Source organism: Elaeis guineensis, chromosome 10 (genome assembly GCF_000442705.2).
Source record: "Elaeis guineensis isolate ETL-2024a chromosome 10, EG11, whole genome shotgun sequence".
Classification (NCBI taxonomy): domain Eukaryota; kingdom Viridiplantae; phylum Streptophyta; class Magnoliopsida; order Arecales; family Arecaceae; genus Elaeis; species Elaeis guineensis.
In genome coordinates this window covers 27,950,781-27,965,468 of record NC_026002.2, presented here as the reverse complement: position 1 = coordinate 27,965,468, position 14,688 = coordinate 27,950,781, and the positions used below count along the sequence as shown (strand labels likewise).

Genomic DNA, 14,688 nt, shown 5'->3' with positions numbered 1-14,688 from the left:
CTCAAGCTCATAACTGTGACCGAAGTTCATATAAAATCCTACATGCTGTGCGCCAAAAGTCTGAAAGATTCTCTTAAGCAAGAAGAGAAAGAACCGTTCAGAAAATAATTACTACAGGAGAAGAAATTTTATTTCAAGGTTGGGCTTATGTGCTGCAAAATTTTCTGCTGCCTCACTGCCACTATGACATAGCATAAACCAGTTACAAAAAATAATTCTTCAAAGTTCATGATTGAGAGCTTCAGCAGGTGGTTTCCTGCGTCAGAACCACCAGTCAATCACAGCTCAACAAGAGCCACGAAACTGGGTAATGGAGATCGAAAAAATGTCATTCACTTATGAAGTATCATACAACCATCGCATAATGTACCTTCCATAGCTCCACATCATTGGCTCTTAAATATATATTCATATGTTCTGCTACTCTAGACAAAATTCTTTCAGGATTCAGCACCACCAACCACCACCGTGCCTGCAAGCTAGGATTTTTACACTTCTGATGTTTCTTTTGACTGAGGCAGGCCCATTTCTCCATTTTTTGCAGAATCCAGCTTACTCAAGTGACCTATAAATCAGAAGAGCGGTTGGCATACTCTTGAACTAATGCCCCGAAGAGGGATGGGCGTTCGATCAACTTGGCTGGTTTGTCGAATTCCTTCGCTAACCCTGGTATGACATTAAAAATCAAGAATTACATTTGTAATGTACCTATGCTAAGTATGAGGTCATAGATGAAATGAAGAAAACATTAAATACTACATCAAATTGCAGTGAGTCACATAAACTACCATGACTCCTTCAGGGAATTTTCTCTTTTTAAGAAAAGAAAGAACATTACCTGCATCTATAACCAAAACTCTGTCGCAGTCCATGACTGTGGGTATTCTGTGAGCAATGCTGATGATTGTACAAGTTGCAAAATCTTCTCGAATGATCTTTTGAATCACAGCATCAGTTTGTGAATCCACTGAAGCAGTTGCCTCATCCATGAACAAGATGCGGCTATGTTTCAACATAACCCGTCCAAGGCAGAGAAGCTGTCTTTGTCCCACACTCCAATTCTCTCCATTGTCAACCACTGAGAATGCCAATTAAAAAAAATGCATAAGCTGTGGAAAAGGGAATATCATAAAAGATAGAGCATGCCAGAGATCATGAACATTCAACAATAATGAAATGAACGAGCCAGTTTCTTCTTTGTCAAGTTTCTTTTTGCTTTTTTCTTGAAAAAACTTACCACATGGACATAGCTCTGCACCACATCACAATGTACTGCACAGTGTTCAGTTTCATTAAGTTCTACACAGCCAGCTAAGAACCATATTTCGTAACATGTCATTCTTATATTGATCTTTTTTAACTCTGATTATACTGCTTAATTGTATAAAAAGTGGGAATTCTGAGCTTTAACAAGACATAAGACAGGAATTACAGCATTGTCCAATCACAGTCATTCCAAGTGCAAACTTTGCTTAACGCTTGAAGCAACTTTCTTCTTCTTTTCCTACTTTTGAAGAAAAAAATGGAAGCACCCTTCTAATATCAGCAAGTAGAAGAAGACAAAAGGAAAAACAAAGACTATTTGGTTTGTCAAACCACAAGCCAACTAAGAAGAGAGAAAGAGGATACCCAGTGCATCAAGCTTCTCAGGCTTTGAAGCAACAGCATCTTTGAGTTGGCAACGCTCAAGGGCCTGTAAAGAGGCAAATTCAGAGACAACCATCAATTAAACAAATACCAACAACAACATTTGTTTTGGATTTTAAAATAATTAATACCTGCCATATCTCATCATCTGAATACTTTCCAATTGGGTCAATGTTGCTCCGAACTGTTCCTTCAAACAGAACTGGCTCTTGAGGAATAATACCAAAGCGTGACCTGAGATCATGAAGACCCAAAGTACAAATGTCTACTCCATCTATGATTATCTGCCCCCCAGAAGGCTCTACTATTCTGAAAAGAGCTTGTATCAATGTTGACTTGCCACTCCCAGTCCTTCCCACAACTCCTATTTTCTCTCCTCCATGGATGCTAATGGTAATGCCTTTAAGAACCAAAGGAGTATTTGGTCGATATCTAACCTGCACAAGCGGAAGGCATAAATCAATTTAGCATAACTCTCATCATATGCCAAGATAGAAATCTAAAACAATGATAAAAAGTGGGAACAAGATTCCAAAGGAAAAACTACATGCAGCCGTATAGGCATGGATTATCTGGGACCTTTGACGAACAACACTAATTCAACAACTTTTTAGTATTTTAGGAAGTAATTGAAGACTAGAACTGACATTTCATAAAAAAACATATTAACTTCAGAAACCACTTGAAAGTTTCATAAAATTTTGGTTAAACTGCATGAGTAAAAGAAAGTTATTCGGAAACCTTTAAATCCTTGATAATGACATCTCCTCTGGTTGGCCACTTTGGTGATGGAAGGCAATCTTTGATCTCCCAAGCTGCCTCAGAAGGAATATTGCAGAACTGTTTGATCCTTTCTACTGAAACCATCCGATTCTCTAAAAAGCAACTAATCCATATGGCCCAGAACACAACAGAGTTGAGAGAGAGACCATAAGAGAGAGAAAGACCAACAAATTCTGCAACATGGAAACAAACATTAATTCCTGTAGATTTCATGGTAGCTCATGATAATTATTTTTTAGAATATGAATGTATGAGGTGCATTGGGAGGAGAAGACAGGCTTTTTAATTCTTGACCTTAAAAGTAAAACATTGATGCCTGATTTTTTTCCCCTACTAATCAACATACTGATAAAAGTTGCATAGCAGAATTGTCATGTATCAAGATATTACCTTACTTTAGTTTTTTATACTAAACTAATGAGAACTTCTTCTTCTATCAAACCTTCTCACCTTCCCCAGACTCTTTCCATGAGCTCAAACTGTAAATTAGGTGCATCTCCCTACCCACCGACTTGTCTCCTAGGTCTCATATCAAACCCCTCCCTTGCCTTCAATTGCTTTGGGCACAAATTTATCATGAAAGAGTTGACATCAGGTAAGCAGGTCAATCAGTTCTTCCATGCAGTCTTTCGACCACAAGCTGTTCTCATGGTTGACCCTATATTAATGGGAAATGAATAGGAGGTTGGTGATGATGAGATTCTTATATTAAGTCATCCAAACACAAACTTTGGGCAATGACACTTAAGAAGTCCTGAAACTCGATGTCTGATATTATCTTATTTGGTATATGCTATGCTATGTTAACATGAATTTTAGACATTCAATGCCATAATGGAAGGATGATGATGCATCTGAGGCCTTCCAGATTTCACCAGACCAATGTTAGGCGTACATGATGTGGAGGTCCTAAAGTGATTTATTCACTGGACCTATATTAAGTGTACATGATGTGGAGGTCCTAAAGTGAATTAATCCCCAATCCTTATGATTTATGTAATGACTATCTCAGCACCTTATGATTTATGTAGACAAATATTCAAAGTGTGTGCATTTAAAGATCATTAACATTAAAATGGCCGATCTTAGTGATACCAGTGACTTTGTATTGGTACCTGGTTTTATAACACTGCTAGGCAGCGTGACCATGAGCAACGCAGAGATACAGAGGACAAAACTTCCTATCAATTCTAGTCGGAATCCTAGCCACTCATTGGAACCATTGTTGTGAAAATCCATGCGTAAGCTTGAATTTACTCTGTCCAAATTTTCCTGGAAAAACCTTGCCTCCTTTCTGAAGCACCGGATTGTCATGACACCCTGAATGGTTTCTGAGAAGTGATGGATAACTGGTGCTTTTGTGATTGAGTCAAGACGAGTTAGCTCCCGCGATGTTGCTAGATAATACCCCTGCAGCCAAGACAGCAAAGAGAGATTTGAAGAATAAGGATCTTATTTAATTCTGCTTTGTCTTCTTAAATTCATTGTCACAGTCCTAAACTACAGTTATCATACTTTAGCTTTCTCCTTACTTAGGTGAGTACATCTCATCTCGGAGAAAAAAAGATTTTTTTCAGAAAAATCTGAAAAAGAAACAATTAGCTCCGAAACAACATGCACATAAAAAGTATGTCTTTGTTTTAACATAAGATATGTGGACCATCATATTGGAAACTAGTTTGAATGCAGAAACAAAATGCAAAAGAAGGCATGAATTATGCATTTTGATGATTAAAACATACCCGGTACCAGATGTTCAGCCATGCCAGTGGAAGTATGGCTATGCATGCCTGCCAGGCAACCTGACACGTAACAATGATGATGCCCAACACCGTGATGTACATTGAAACAGTTAATCCTACAAAGAAAGGAAGAAAAAGATCGATGTTGGTTTGATCGGATGATGCCTGGAAAAAAATAGATAAGTCACAAAAGTCAGATCAATTCACATGAATAGCTAACAGCCACAAGCATAAGAAGAACCAGCAGAAGAAGAAGGACAAAAAAGCACCAATCAACTGGAAGCATTGTACTTCATTCACCTTGATATTATAGACATCAAGACACCAGGCGTGCGTAAAACAAAACCAATATCAGAAGAAAGCAAGACCTACCCGGGTAAGAATTCTTCCAGAAGGGGTAGTGTCAAAAAATGACATTGGTGCATGCAGGATACTGTTAAGAATCTGCTTGAAAAAGATCTGGGCAGTTTTGAGCCCCAAGTATGATACAAGAAAGGACCTGGCTGTGACGAAGACAACTGAAAGTGCTGCTATGGTTGCATAAACTTGAATAAATAAGGAAGGGCGGAATGAAGCTGCATTCTCCTCGGAAGTTTCATATGCCAACCAGTAGTCACTTGCCATTAACGAAGCTTGCCACACTAATGAAACCACCAACACTGCTACAACCCCCCACCAACCCCAAGCCTCAGTGATGAATAACTTGTACACACGCCAACTGACATGACCACTCTCCCTTTCCTCCTCCTCTATCAGTTTAGAAGTGCCCTTTTCTGTCTTTGGAGAGATTGCAGAACCACTCTCCCCATTAGACTGCTCCAGATTTCTGGCAGGTTTTTCTGATGGTCTTGAGTGAGGTTCAATGTGTTCACTAGTAGAGCTACTCTGTTCTACAAGCTCCATAGAACTGTCATGAGCAGAAACAAGTGCAGCAAAATCTGAGCCTGACTCTAGTAATTCATTATATTTTCCAGATTGTACAATTGCCCCATCTCGCATGACCTGTTTTTTTTTTCGATTATGGGGAGAGGAGGAAAAAAATGTTTAGCCCATTGCCAGAAGTCATCAATATTGACGAAGCATTAGATAATTTGGAGAAGTAATGTGATAGATATGTAAAGTTTATAAGGAGAATGGTAAAAAACATTTGTAACAAACTGAATATATAAAATAGGAAGAAGATCTGCTGACAATCTGACATTTTTTGTAATATCACAGGAATACTTTCATCATGTTGACAATTAGGATCTATGAGAAACCAAGCAAAGAGGTAAAAATACAAGAAAAAGTAGCAGCTAGAACTTCATCACAGAAAAAAGTAAGACTGAGTCATGAAAACTTCATCTTAAGATATTATGACTAACCAATCATTTTTGGAAAAAAAGAAGATATCACTAGCTAATTTAAAGCAGCAACAGAAAAAGGCAAATGATTAAGCAAACAAAATCTGTCAATTTCTACACAAGTTCCCAATAAGAAATTATACAACATCTGAAACTATTCTCTTCACCTCAAATTTGACATTCAAGAATATTGAAGAAAGGGAAATAGCACTTACTAATATGAGGTCAGCATTGTGCAAGAAGTCTACTTGATGTGTTACAAGCACAAGAGTCTTCTCCTTGAGTGCACCCCTTACACATTCCTGCAACAACAAGCAAGAAAGTTATGATTCTGCTTTTAAAGAAAATGGAACTATATTTACGACATATTAATGAGTTTTTTGAAAAAAGATTAATATCAAGCATGCATTTCGATTCACTCATAAATTGACATCTTCCCTGCATACAATGGGAAAGCCCCAGAGGCCAACAAGCATGTTGGATTCAATAATTGTGTTCTTCGACAAAATAGCAGCTAAAGAAAAGAGAATTGATAGATAATGGATCAGACTTAAGGAGAAAAGTGAATGGGGAGTCAACTTGTCTCCACATACAAAAGGGAGGGGCAAACCATCAAGCTCAATTATCACTTTTGCAATTGGACCGCACCATGTTTAACTGTTAAGGAGGGGAAATCAGTATAATGTAATTATATGTAACTTGTCTTTGATCTCCTTAAACTATCACCTACAAACATAGGCCACAATAATGTAAATTACTATCAAGAGACTCAGACCAAAAGAAAAACAAAGTCACCTTGAAGATCTCCGATCCAGTGTGAGCATCAACAGCACTGAAGACATCATCCAGGAGGTAGATATCACAATCCTGATAAACAGCCCTGGCAAGCTGTATACGTTGCTTTTGTCCACCGCTGAGATTGATCCCCCTCTCCCCAATCTCAGTCTGGTCCCCAAACTCCATCATTTCCAAGTCCTTCTCCAAGCAACAAACCCGGATGACTTCCTTGTATTTTTCCCGATGCATTGGTTGTCCAAACAAGATGTTATCTTGAATAGTTCCATTTTGGATCCATGCCGTCTGGGATACATATGCTGTGCTCCCACAAACCTTGACCTGCCACCATATATTTGCATGACAATCAGAAAAAAGGTTAGCCACAGTATTTTAACTGCAGTTACGATACAACAGTGGTGGTGTTACTGATGATGACAGTTAAATCGAGTCGAGATCCTCAACTTCCTGTTCGTTAAAGCTTGTTTAAATTAGAGATTTTATAATCTATAATTACCAAAAAATTTTATATACGTTCTTGATACAAAGCTCATCGTCTTGTAAAGAAAATACTAGGTGAAGCGCAGAAATGTGAACTGATGATGATAGCATAATTCAGTGGGCTTTGCAAAACAAATAGCTTTGTAAAACAAACTCCATTTAAACACAATTAGACACTACTGCCTTGTCTATAAATTTTATACCCATCTAAAAATATGAAGTATGGCGATGATCAACCCTTCTTCTGGATGGTAGCAACTAATATCTCTTAATACTGGATGCATTGAAATGAGTTCAAGGCCATCTTTAATGACACCAAGAACTAGACACAATAACAATGGCTTCTGTAATAAAGAAAAACTGAGAAGTGAAAAGCAAGAATACAATTCTTTTCTAGCTGATAGTAACCCAATTGCTACAGCTAAAATTTGTTGTCCCGGTATCAGATTCCATATTAATGCCATCTTATTACAATATCGATGGTAAAAGACAACGAGATGTATCGACTCTCAGTACGGTACGAGTGTAAATTCTTCTTCAGCGTGCTTTTTCGCCGTCCAGCATTAGCATAAAAGTACGTGCATGTGAGTACGTGTTCAGCTTTTGTTTTTGGTGCTGTCCTTTACCCTCTCCCTTCCACAGTTTCACCGTTCACTTTTGGCAAGCATCACACACACAATCATATCTTCCCAATTAACAAAATCTGATGGCCCGTGCCCACCCTATCCAGTACAGCAACCACTCATAAGAAACTTTTGTTCATTTCTCTCCGCAAAAGTGTGAACAAAATATCCAGGTTCCGTGCATGATGAACGATATATACTATACCCTCAACACGCACACATAATAATTTCTATGCGGGAGTTGGTATCTGCCATCCGTGCTGCTACCGTCGAGACCCAGCATCCCACAAACTTTCTATGCGTAGACGTCTGGAGGACAGCATTTCCCGACCGAACGCGAATCCGTCGCTTTTTGTTTTGTTTTTTTTTTTTCTTTTTGTACGGTCGGTCAATGTCAAAAACTCCGCCTGGCGACGCACCGAACCATTTAATACGCCGCAAAAAAAATGACGCATAAAAAAAAAAAAAACAAAAAATTCGGCTAAGAGGGACGTGGGTCAACAACGCCATCTGAGAGGGCGTAGCTTCCTAGGGTACGGTTTTATTATTTAAACCGCATGCGCCGATTTACGAATGGCACGTGCCTAGGAAGCAGTTTCTCATCGCTGACACCTGCTATACTCCCACGTGACACGACCTACAGCATTTACTTCACGTGACACCACGCGCCGATCACTAGGTTTTCGTGCCACTCGCTGTCTTAATTAAAGAACAAAATCCTGGTGTTAGTATTAATGTCCAGAATCCCACTCGTACAAACTACAAGACACCACGTAAAATGCCCTACAGAAGAAGAAACTGGTGCAGTAGCACCCGATACTCTCTCTCGCTACAATGACCGTTATAGTGACCTTGGCTCAAATACAAAAGTTATTATATGATGATGCGATGATTTGGGTGCATGAAATGAAATGACCAGATAATGCATCAAAGTGGGAGGGTGGGAAAAAAATAAGAGAGAGAGAGAGGGGTAAAGCACGCACACTGCCGGAGATCCTGTGCATCTCCCCGAGAAGGCAGGAAAGGAAAGACGATTTCCCAGATCCGACGGTTCCCACCACGGCCGCGAGGGCGCCGCGGCGGATCCGGACGTCGATCCCCTTCAGCGCGGCGTCGGCCTCCTCCGCCTCGTCGTCCCAAGCGAACGCCCCATTTCTGACCTCGATGGCGAGTCCGTCCCCGTGATCATCACCGCCGTCCAGGCGCTGGACCGCGCCCTCCTCCAGCTCGCCGCTGGTCATGTACGCGTCGAGGCGCTCCAGCGAGACGATCGCCTGCGAGGCCGAGATGAGGGCCTGCGGGAAGTTCCGCATCGGCTCCTGGAGGATCCTAAAGAAGGATGTGGCGGTGAAGACCAGGCCGGCGTCCAGAGGCACCCCGACGGCCACGCACGTGCCGAACACGAGCGCCCCGATAAGCACCGGCGCGCTCCACAGCACGATGATGTTGCCAGAGATGGAGTACATGAACTTGGCCAGCCAGCCGAACTCCCCTTCCCGGAATTGCTTGATTCGCCGCTCGAAATGCCGCTCCCAGGCCTGGAACTTGATGACCCGCATGTAGTTGAGCATCTCGTTGGTGGCCTTCATGCGCTTGTCGCGCATGCCCATCAGGGAGAACTGGTAGCGGTTGTTGCGGCGGGTGCCGAGGACGACGAAGAGGATGACGCCCGCGATGCCGACGACGGCGGAGGTGACGGAGGGGCCGAGGTAGATGTAGAGGAGGCCAAGGGCGGTGCCCACCTGGAGGGGCATAAGCCAGATGTAGTGGATCTGGGGCATCATGTCGGCGAGCTGCTGGGCGTCGACGGCCATGTAGTTGACGATCATGCCGAGGCCGTGGGACTGGCGGGCGGAGCAGGAGAGGCGGAGGCCCTTGTTGTAGAGGGCGGTGATGAGGGTGGAGCGGAGGAGCATGCCCAGCTTGGCGGACTGGAAGTTGTACTGGTGGGAGGCCAGGACCTCCACGAACTTGGCGGCCAGTAGGGTGGCGCAGAGGTAGTACCCCTCGGCGACGGAGGACCGGGGGCCGGAGGTGTAGTCCACGAATCGGTTGACGAGGGTGGGGCCGATGTACATGACGATGAGGCGGAGGACGGAGAGGGCGCCGGTGAACAGTAGGTAGGGCCAGAAGCAGCGGAGCAGGGTGGTCCGGACCGGGTGGGCCGATCGGACCGCCGGCCGGGGCCACTTGGATTGGAACAGCTCGTACATCCGCTCCGCCCGGTGGTCCGGCGCCAGGGACGGCACGTCGTCCAGATTCAGCGCCGATCGGTACCCCTTCGAGATCAGAGGGTTCATCCAGCTCCACGTGGCGCGGGAGAGGATCGAGGCGGTGGCGTAGGGGGTGACGTTGGGTAGTTTCCGGTCGTTGAGGTTGGAGTCGGACCGGGCCGGGGGTCCGTCGGCCGGGGGGAGGTGGTCGACGGAGACGCCGGTGGAGCCGGAGACGCCGAGGAAGAGGAGGGGGAGCGAGACGGCGAGGGCGATGAGGGAGAGGACGTCATCGGGGAAAATCGGGACGGCGGCGGCGAAGCGGTTGAGGGCGGAGGCAGATAGGAGGGCGGTGAGGACGAAGGCGGCGATCCAGTAGATCCGGAGGGTGGCCGGGTGGGTAACGGCCTGGAAGCGCTTCTCATGGGCGATGAGGGCGGAGGCGGCGATGTGGGAGAGGAACTGGAGGAGGAGGAAGGCGGCCTCGGCGAGCTGCCACTGGGATCGGGGGAGGCGGGTGAGGGCGAGGACGAGGAGGACGGCGTAGGAGGCGGCGAGCAGGGAGGAGATGGCGAGAGCGAGCTTGAACCGGAGGTCAGTCCGGATAACGACGCGGGACTGGGCCAGAAGAGGCTTATGCGCGTCGGAGTCCGGTTCTCCGCCGCCTCGGCGGCGGTGGAGGAAGCGGGAGCAGAGCTTGCGGAGGGCGAAGGCGAGGAGGAGGAGGAGGAAGAAGGCGTCGACGGCGGAGAAAAGAAGTCGCTGCGGGCACGGGGAGAAGAAAATGAAGCGGAGCCATTGGAGAAGAGATTGAGGCTGGTGGATGGAGGACGAGGGCTCGCACGTGAGAAAGTTGAACAAAGAAGGGGAAGAAGAAGAAGCCATGGTGATAATGCCTTGTTTCGTTATCATTGTTGTTCGGGAATTATGACTGGAATGAATAAAAGAGAGAGAGAGAGAGTTTTCTTTGCTTCCCCTTTCTTCGTTTGTTTGATGTCCTTGGCTTCAGCTATGCCCTCCTCCCTACTTCCTGAGAGAGAACAAAGAGAGCGTGAGGAAGTTTTATATATGGTAACGTAGACAGAAGAGTCTCATTAAAGAGGTCTGGTATTATTCTTACCAAAAAAAAAAAGAGGCCTGGTATTATTGGGGTGGAGATTATTTGAAGCAGTATAAAATTTTGTTTTTATGGTGGGAAGGAGGTGGGCGTGTTCTTCTATGACTATGAGTGCCCTGTGGGTATGTTAAAGATAGCAGAAAGGGATTCACGAAAAATAGAAAAAAGGGAATGCAGACAGGGAGAGGGAGATAGAAAAGGTGGAGACCTTTTCAGGTGCATGGGGCTCAGGGAATCTGTGAGTCGCTCTTGCTCTCACAGAAGGAAGACGGAGATAGTATAATATCTTGCTAAGCAAAAACGAGGGAGCCAGAGAGAGTACAGTGTTTTGCTATCCAAGAAGGAGGGTGTGGTGGTGCGGTATGTAAAAGATTTGGGTATGAGCAAGGGGTCGCACTCGGCAGGTGCACCACCTTGCTCGCACTCGGCAGGTGCACCTTTTTGATGGGGCCGAGTTTAGGTGGGTGGGTGCGGCGTTGGATAAAAGAATAATTTTTTTGTATACTGCCTGCATTGTAAAAAAAAAAAAAAAAAAAATCTGATTGAACCGTATAATTATTATTTTTAATATAAATTTAATATCTATAAATTTATTTTTTTTAAAATTTTAAATAATAAAAATATTTTTTATTTTTTAAAAAAATTATGATATTTTATAGACATGACATTCTATAATCAAATTATGACTTTCTATTCATAATTTAATTATGGGATGTCATAAGTAAAAAAAATATTTTTATTATTTAAAATTTTTATAAATTTTTATTGATGATAATTTTTTTCTTTTCATGACTTCTAAAAAAAATTATAGTTTTCTCTGTGCGGAAAGTCATAATTTGATCAGGATATCATGATACCATGTTATAAATTTATCAAAATAAAAAAAATATTTTTATTATTCAAAATTTTAAATAAAAAATAAAATTATAAATATTAAATATTTTATTATATATATATTAAAAAATAATAATTATATATTTTAATATAATTAAACCGTATATTTTATGTTAATTTTATAACATTGCACGCGATGCACAAAGCTCTCTTGGACAAAAATATGGTTCCTCAAGGATTCAGTACGAATTCTTTTAAATTTTCGAGAATTGGAGAAGGAAGCGGTGTAGATGCTGGATAGAATAAAATAACAAATTGTTCTTAGGAGGAAGACTTTGTCATCTCAGATGTACATTAAAAGAACATGCATGGAAAGTTGGAAACCTCCGACACATCCGACACCGCTGGAAGCATGGCCCAGAAAATTTTTTAAAGTATTTAGGTGCTGGCACTTCTCGCGTATTGATATTATGGCGTATTTTATTGCCCGTAAATCATCTTCAACAAATTTTGTGAGGTTTTATACCCCACTAAAAACAATTGTAAGAAAGAGGGGAAGGCCTGTTCATTGAGATAGAGGTAATACAGCTTCCGTGTCAAAGTACCTGTTATAAATTCACCAAGTACATTGTAACTAAAAAAAATTCTTGCATATCATACTTGTTCGCTGATTTAAATGCCAAAAGTGAGAGACATGAGAATTGTTGGATCTTTGAGGTGTCCCCCATCATGACATTCACCACTAGATTAAAGCGAATTCAGAATAGTGTCCCACACATGCATGTTTGCAGGTTTATCATTTATTATTGAATTAAAGTCATACTTAAATTTTTTTTTTTTTTTTTATGTAAATCGAATTGCAGAGACGCAAATGTATGGTGTTTATTTTGTGGAATCTGGACCAATTTGGACAATAACTGTGGAGGAAATTTAAAAAGTTTGTACTTGGCTTTGTTTTCCTAAACCAACTCATATATAATAATTTCAGAAAGCCTTTTTTTTTACACTATCAGAGTTTTCTATACAAAATTATCATCTAAATAGTGTTCAAAATAAGGATGGGGTGACAAAGAAGGTTCACTAAAGAACTCACTCCGCTTTCATTTTCCCAAAACCAATCTTTATGTATTTAATTTATATCCAGGTTTATTTTGGCAGTGTATATTTATCGGCAATGGGTGCACACAAACACAATTTGTGTATACTTCAAAAGTATTCTTATAGGCTTTTTTTTGGGTACATGAGTCTTCCTATGGTTATTGATGGGGCAGTAATGAAACTTGATATGGAAGATATTTCGACTAATCTTGATATTACCCAAGGTAGAACCAGCTCAGCATGACCAACCTTATCACCTCGGTATGGATGACTTGAACGCACGATCATACCGGCTTGCAGATATCAATAATGATTATACCCACAGTCTCTATCATGTGATGAAAATGATCATCACCGTCGGAGCATGTGTAAAGCTACTACGATCCATTTAACCACAAACTAATCATTATTGTGCAATTATTGTACATTCTAATTATTATGGCAATGACTATTGATCTTGATAGGAACCCTCAAGTAAGTCTTTCAACTCTCATTCAATTATTCTCACTCTCTCACGCCTCTTTTTCTCTTCACTATTCCTTAAATTCAGACTTGAACATCAGAGAGTTCTCCATCAGAAAATCTCCGACAAAGGATTTCATTTCAAATCTAACAGCCAATTGAAGAGCAACAACAACCTTAATGATCTCTGCCTTACCTTGGCTCTACCAATCTCAGCTTAACCTCAGAATTTAGCAGCAACAAAATTAAAGACAACATATATTCTATGTTTGGATAGAATGTATCCAAACCAACCACCACATGCATGCTAACATTATTACCCAAATATACTGATCCTATGAAACAAAATAAGTGTTAATCTTGGCATCACCCTATATGGATGCGTGCTGTGGTGTTCCTTGGTTCACTTGGACCATGAATCGGGCTCATTTTATTAGTAACAAGCTAGAATCTCATCCAGAAATGCTAGCTGAAAACATTTTTTGAGTTCAAAATCTATCTGATGCATGGTCAGCGTAGAGTCTCCCATGAATCCTTAAAATCTATCCACAGTCTTTCACGTTCGAAAAGGGTACCATAAAAATCTAAAAAGTTATTTTTTGTTTACAATCGGACGGCCAGAACTTATCTAAATTCAACGAAATGACATAAATCAATGGATAAATTTCAAAAGTTCGATTTTTAAAGAATTTAACAATAGGCTTTCTTAATTGGAGTCACTTACCTCGAAGGAAACGCGAGCACTCGGTCTCCGATGCTTCTCGGAGATTCTCTCCCTCCCTTTTTCCCGGCCGCGGGGTCGGATCGGAACTCGACGGCGGCGTGGGAGCGATCCGCTGGCCAACAAGAAACAGCCTTCCGAAGAAGCGAAGAAGATGAAAAATGTGAGAGACCGAGACCGCGGGCGGAGACTCCGCGGCTTTCTACATGTAAACCAGCTGGACTTTCCAGATCCGGTCACCCGAGGTGCAATTACCGTTCGCAAAAGGGGTGTATGCACATGCACGCCATGAAAACCTCGACCGAGGCGGTGTCGCGATAGCGATGATTCGATTGGGTGGCAACCCTAGTCGTTGGACCACCAATCAACGGCTGTGATGGATGACCGTGTTTTAATCTGAGCCGTCGAATCGTTGGACCTGACGTCAGCGGTGATGTCACGGGAGATCTGGCGGTGGAATCAGGGCTAAGGACAAACATACGGCTAAGTTTTTTTTTTTTTTTTTTTTGGCAAGTAAATACGGCGATGTTTGGGACAACAAATGGTGAGACCGTTGACCTGATCTCTAGCCGAACTAATTCTCTTACTTTAAGAGGTCTCCCATCCAATTTAAAAGGACCGCCTTCTTTTATGCTTTTTTTGGGTGAAGAAACAGACAGAATGGTGCATTAAATATGATTAATTTACTGTTCCTTTCGTTCCCCTTCGGTCGGTTGGTGGCGCAGCTCACATGCACAACAGTCATGGCTTACATGGTAGGTGGATCCCATGGGCCTAGAATCTTTCACAATATAAATCATAATTGTCAGTTAATTATCGATTTAAGCACT

General features: G+C 42.2%; 1 protein-coding gene across 2 annotated transcripts; it reads right to left on the bottom strand.

Moving 5' to 3' along the window:
- Nucleotides 1-304: 304 nt before the first annotated feature.
- LOC105052514 (ABC transporter C family member 14) lies at nt 305-14,041 on the bottom strand. Of its 2 annotated transcripts, XM_073245227.1 has the most exons (12): nt 13,862-14,039; nt 8,397-10,656; nt 6,311-6,631; nt 5,731-5,817; nt 4,545-5,174; nt 4,173-4,337; nt 3,546-3,840; nt 2,389-2,603; nt 1,779-2,084; nt 1,630-1,693; nt 839-1,078; nt 305-666 (listed from the first exon to the last, which is right to left on the bottom strand). In XM_073245227.1, exons 2-12 carry the CDS (start codon nt 10,536-10,538, stop codon nt 566-568), a joined length of 4,566 nt encoding a protein of 1,521 aa, XP_073101328.1. In that variant the 5' UTR covers nt 10,539-10,656; nt 13,862-14,039; the 3' UTR covers nt 305-565. The 2 variants fall into 2 exon arrangements, with proteins under 2 accessions (XP_073101328.1, XP_073101330.1); XM_073245229.1 differs by lacking the exons at nt 305-666; nt 839-1,078 and adding an exon at nt 1,087-1,507 and having other exon boundaries at nt 13,862-14,041.
- Nucleotides 14,042-14,688: the final 647 nt, after the last annotated feature.

What these genes read in the sequence shown, in the direction of transcription:
- LOC105052514 (XM_073245227.1), bottom strand. Translation starts at nt 10,538, where the DNA reads ATGATAACGAAACAAGGCATTATCACCATGGCTTCTTCTTCTTCCCCT. An exon ending in TAGCAGTGTTATAAAACCAG is followed by an intron (nt 2,604 to 3,545) that starts GTACCAATACAA and finishes TCCATGTTGCAG; the next exon opens with AATTTGTTGGTCTTTCTCTC. An exon ending in CAGATGATGAGATATGGCAG is followed by an intron (nt 1,694 to 1,778) that starts GTATTAATTATT and finishes GCCTCTTTACAG; the next exon opens with GCCCTTGAGCGTTGCCAACT.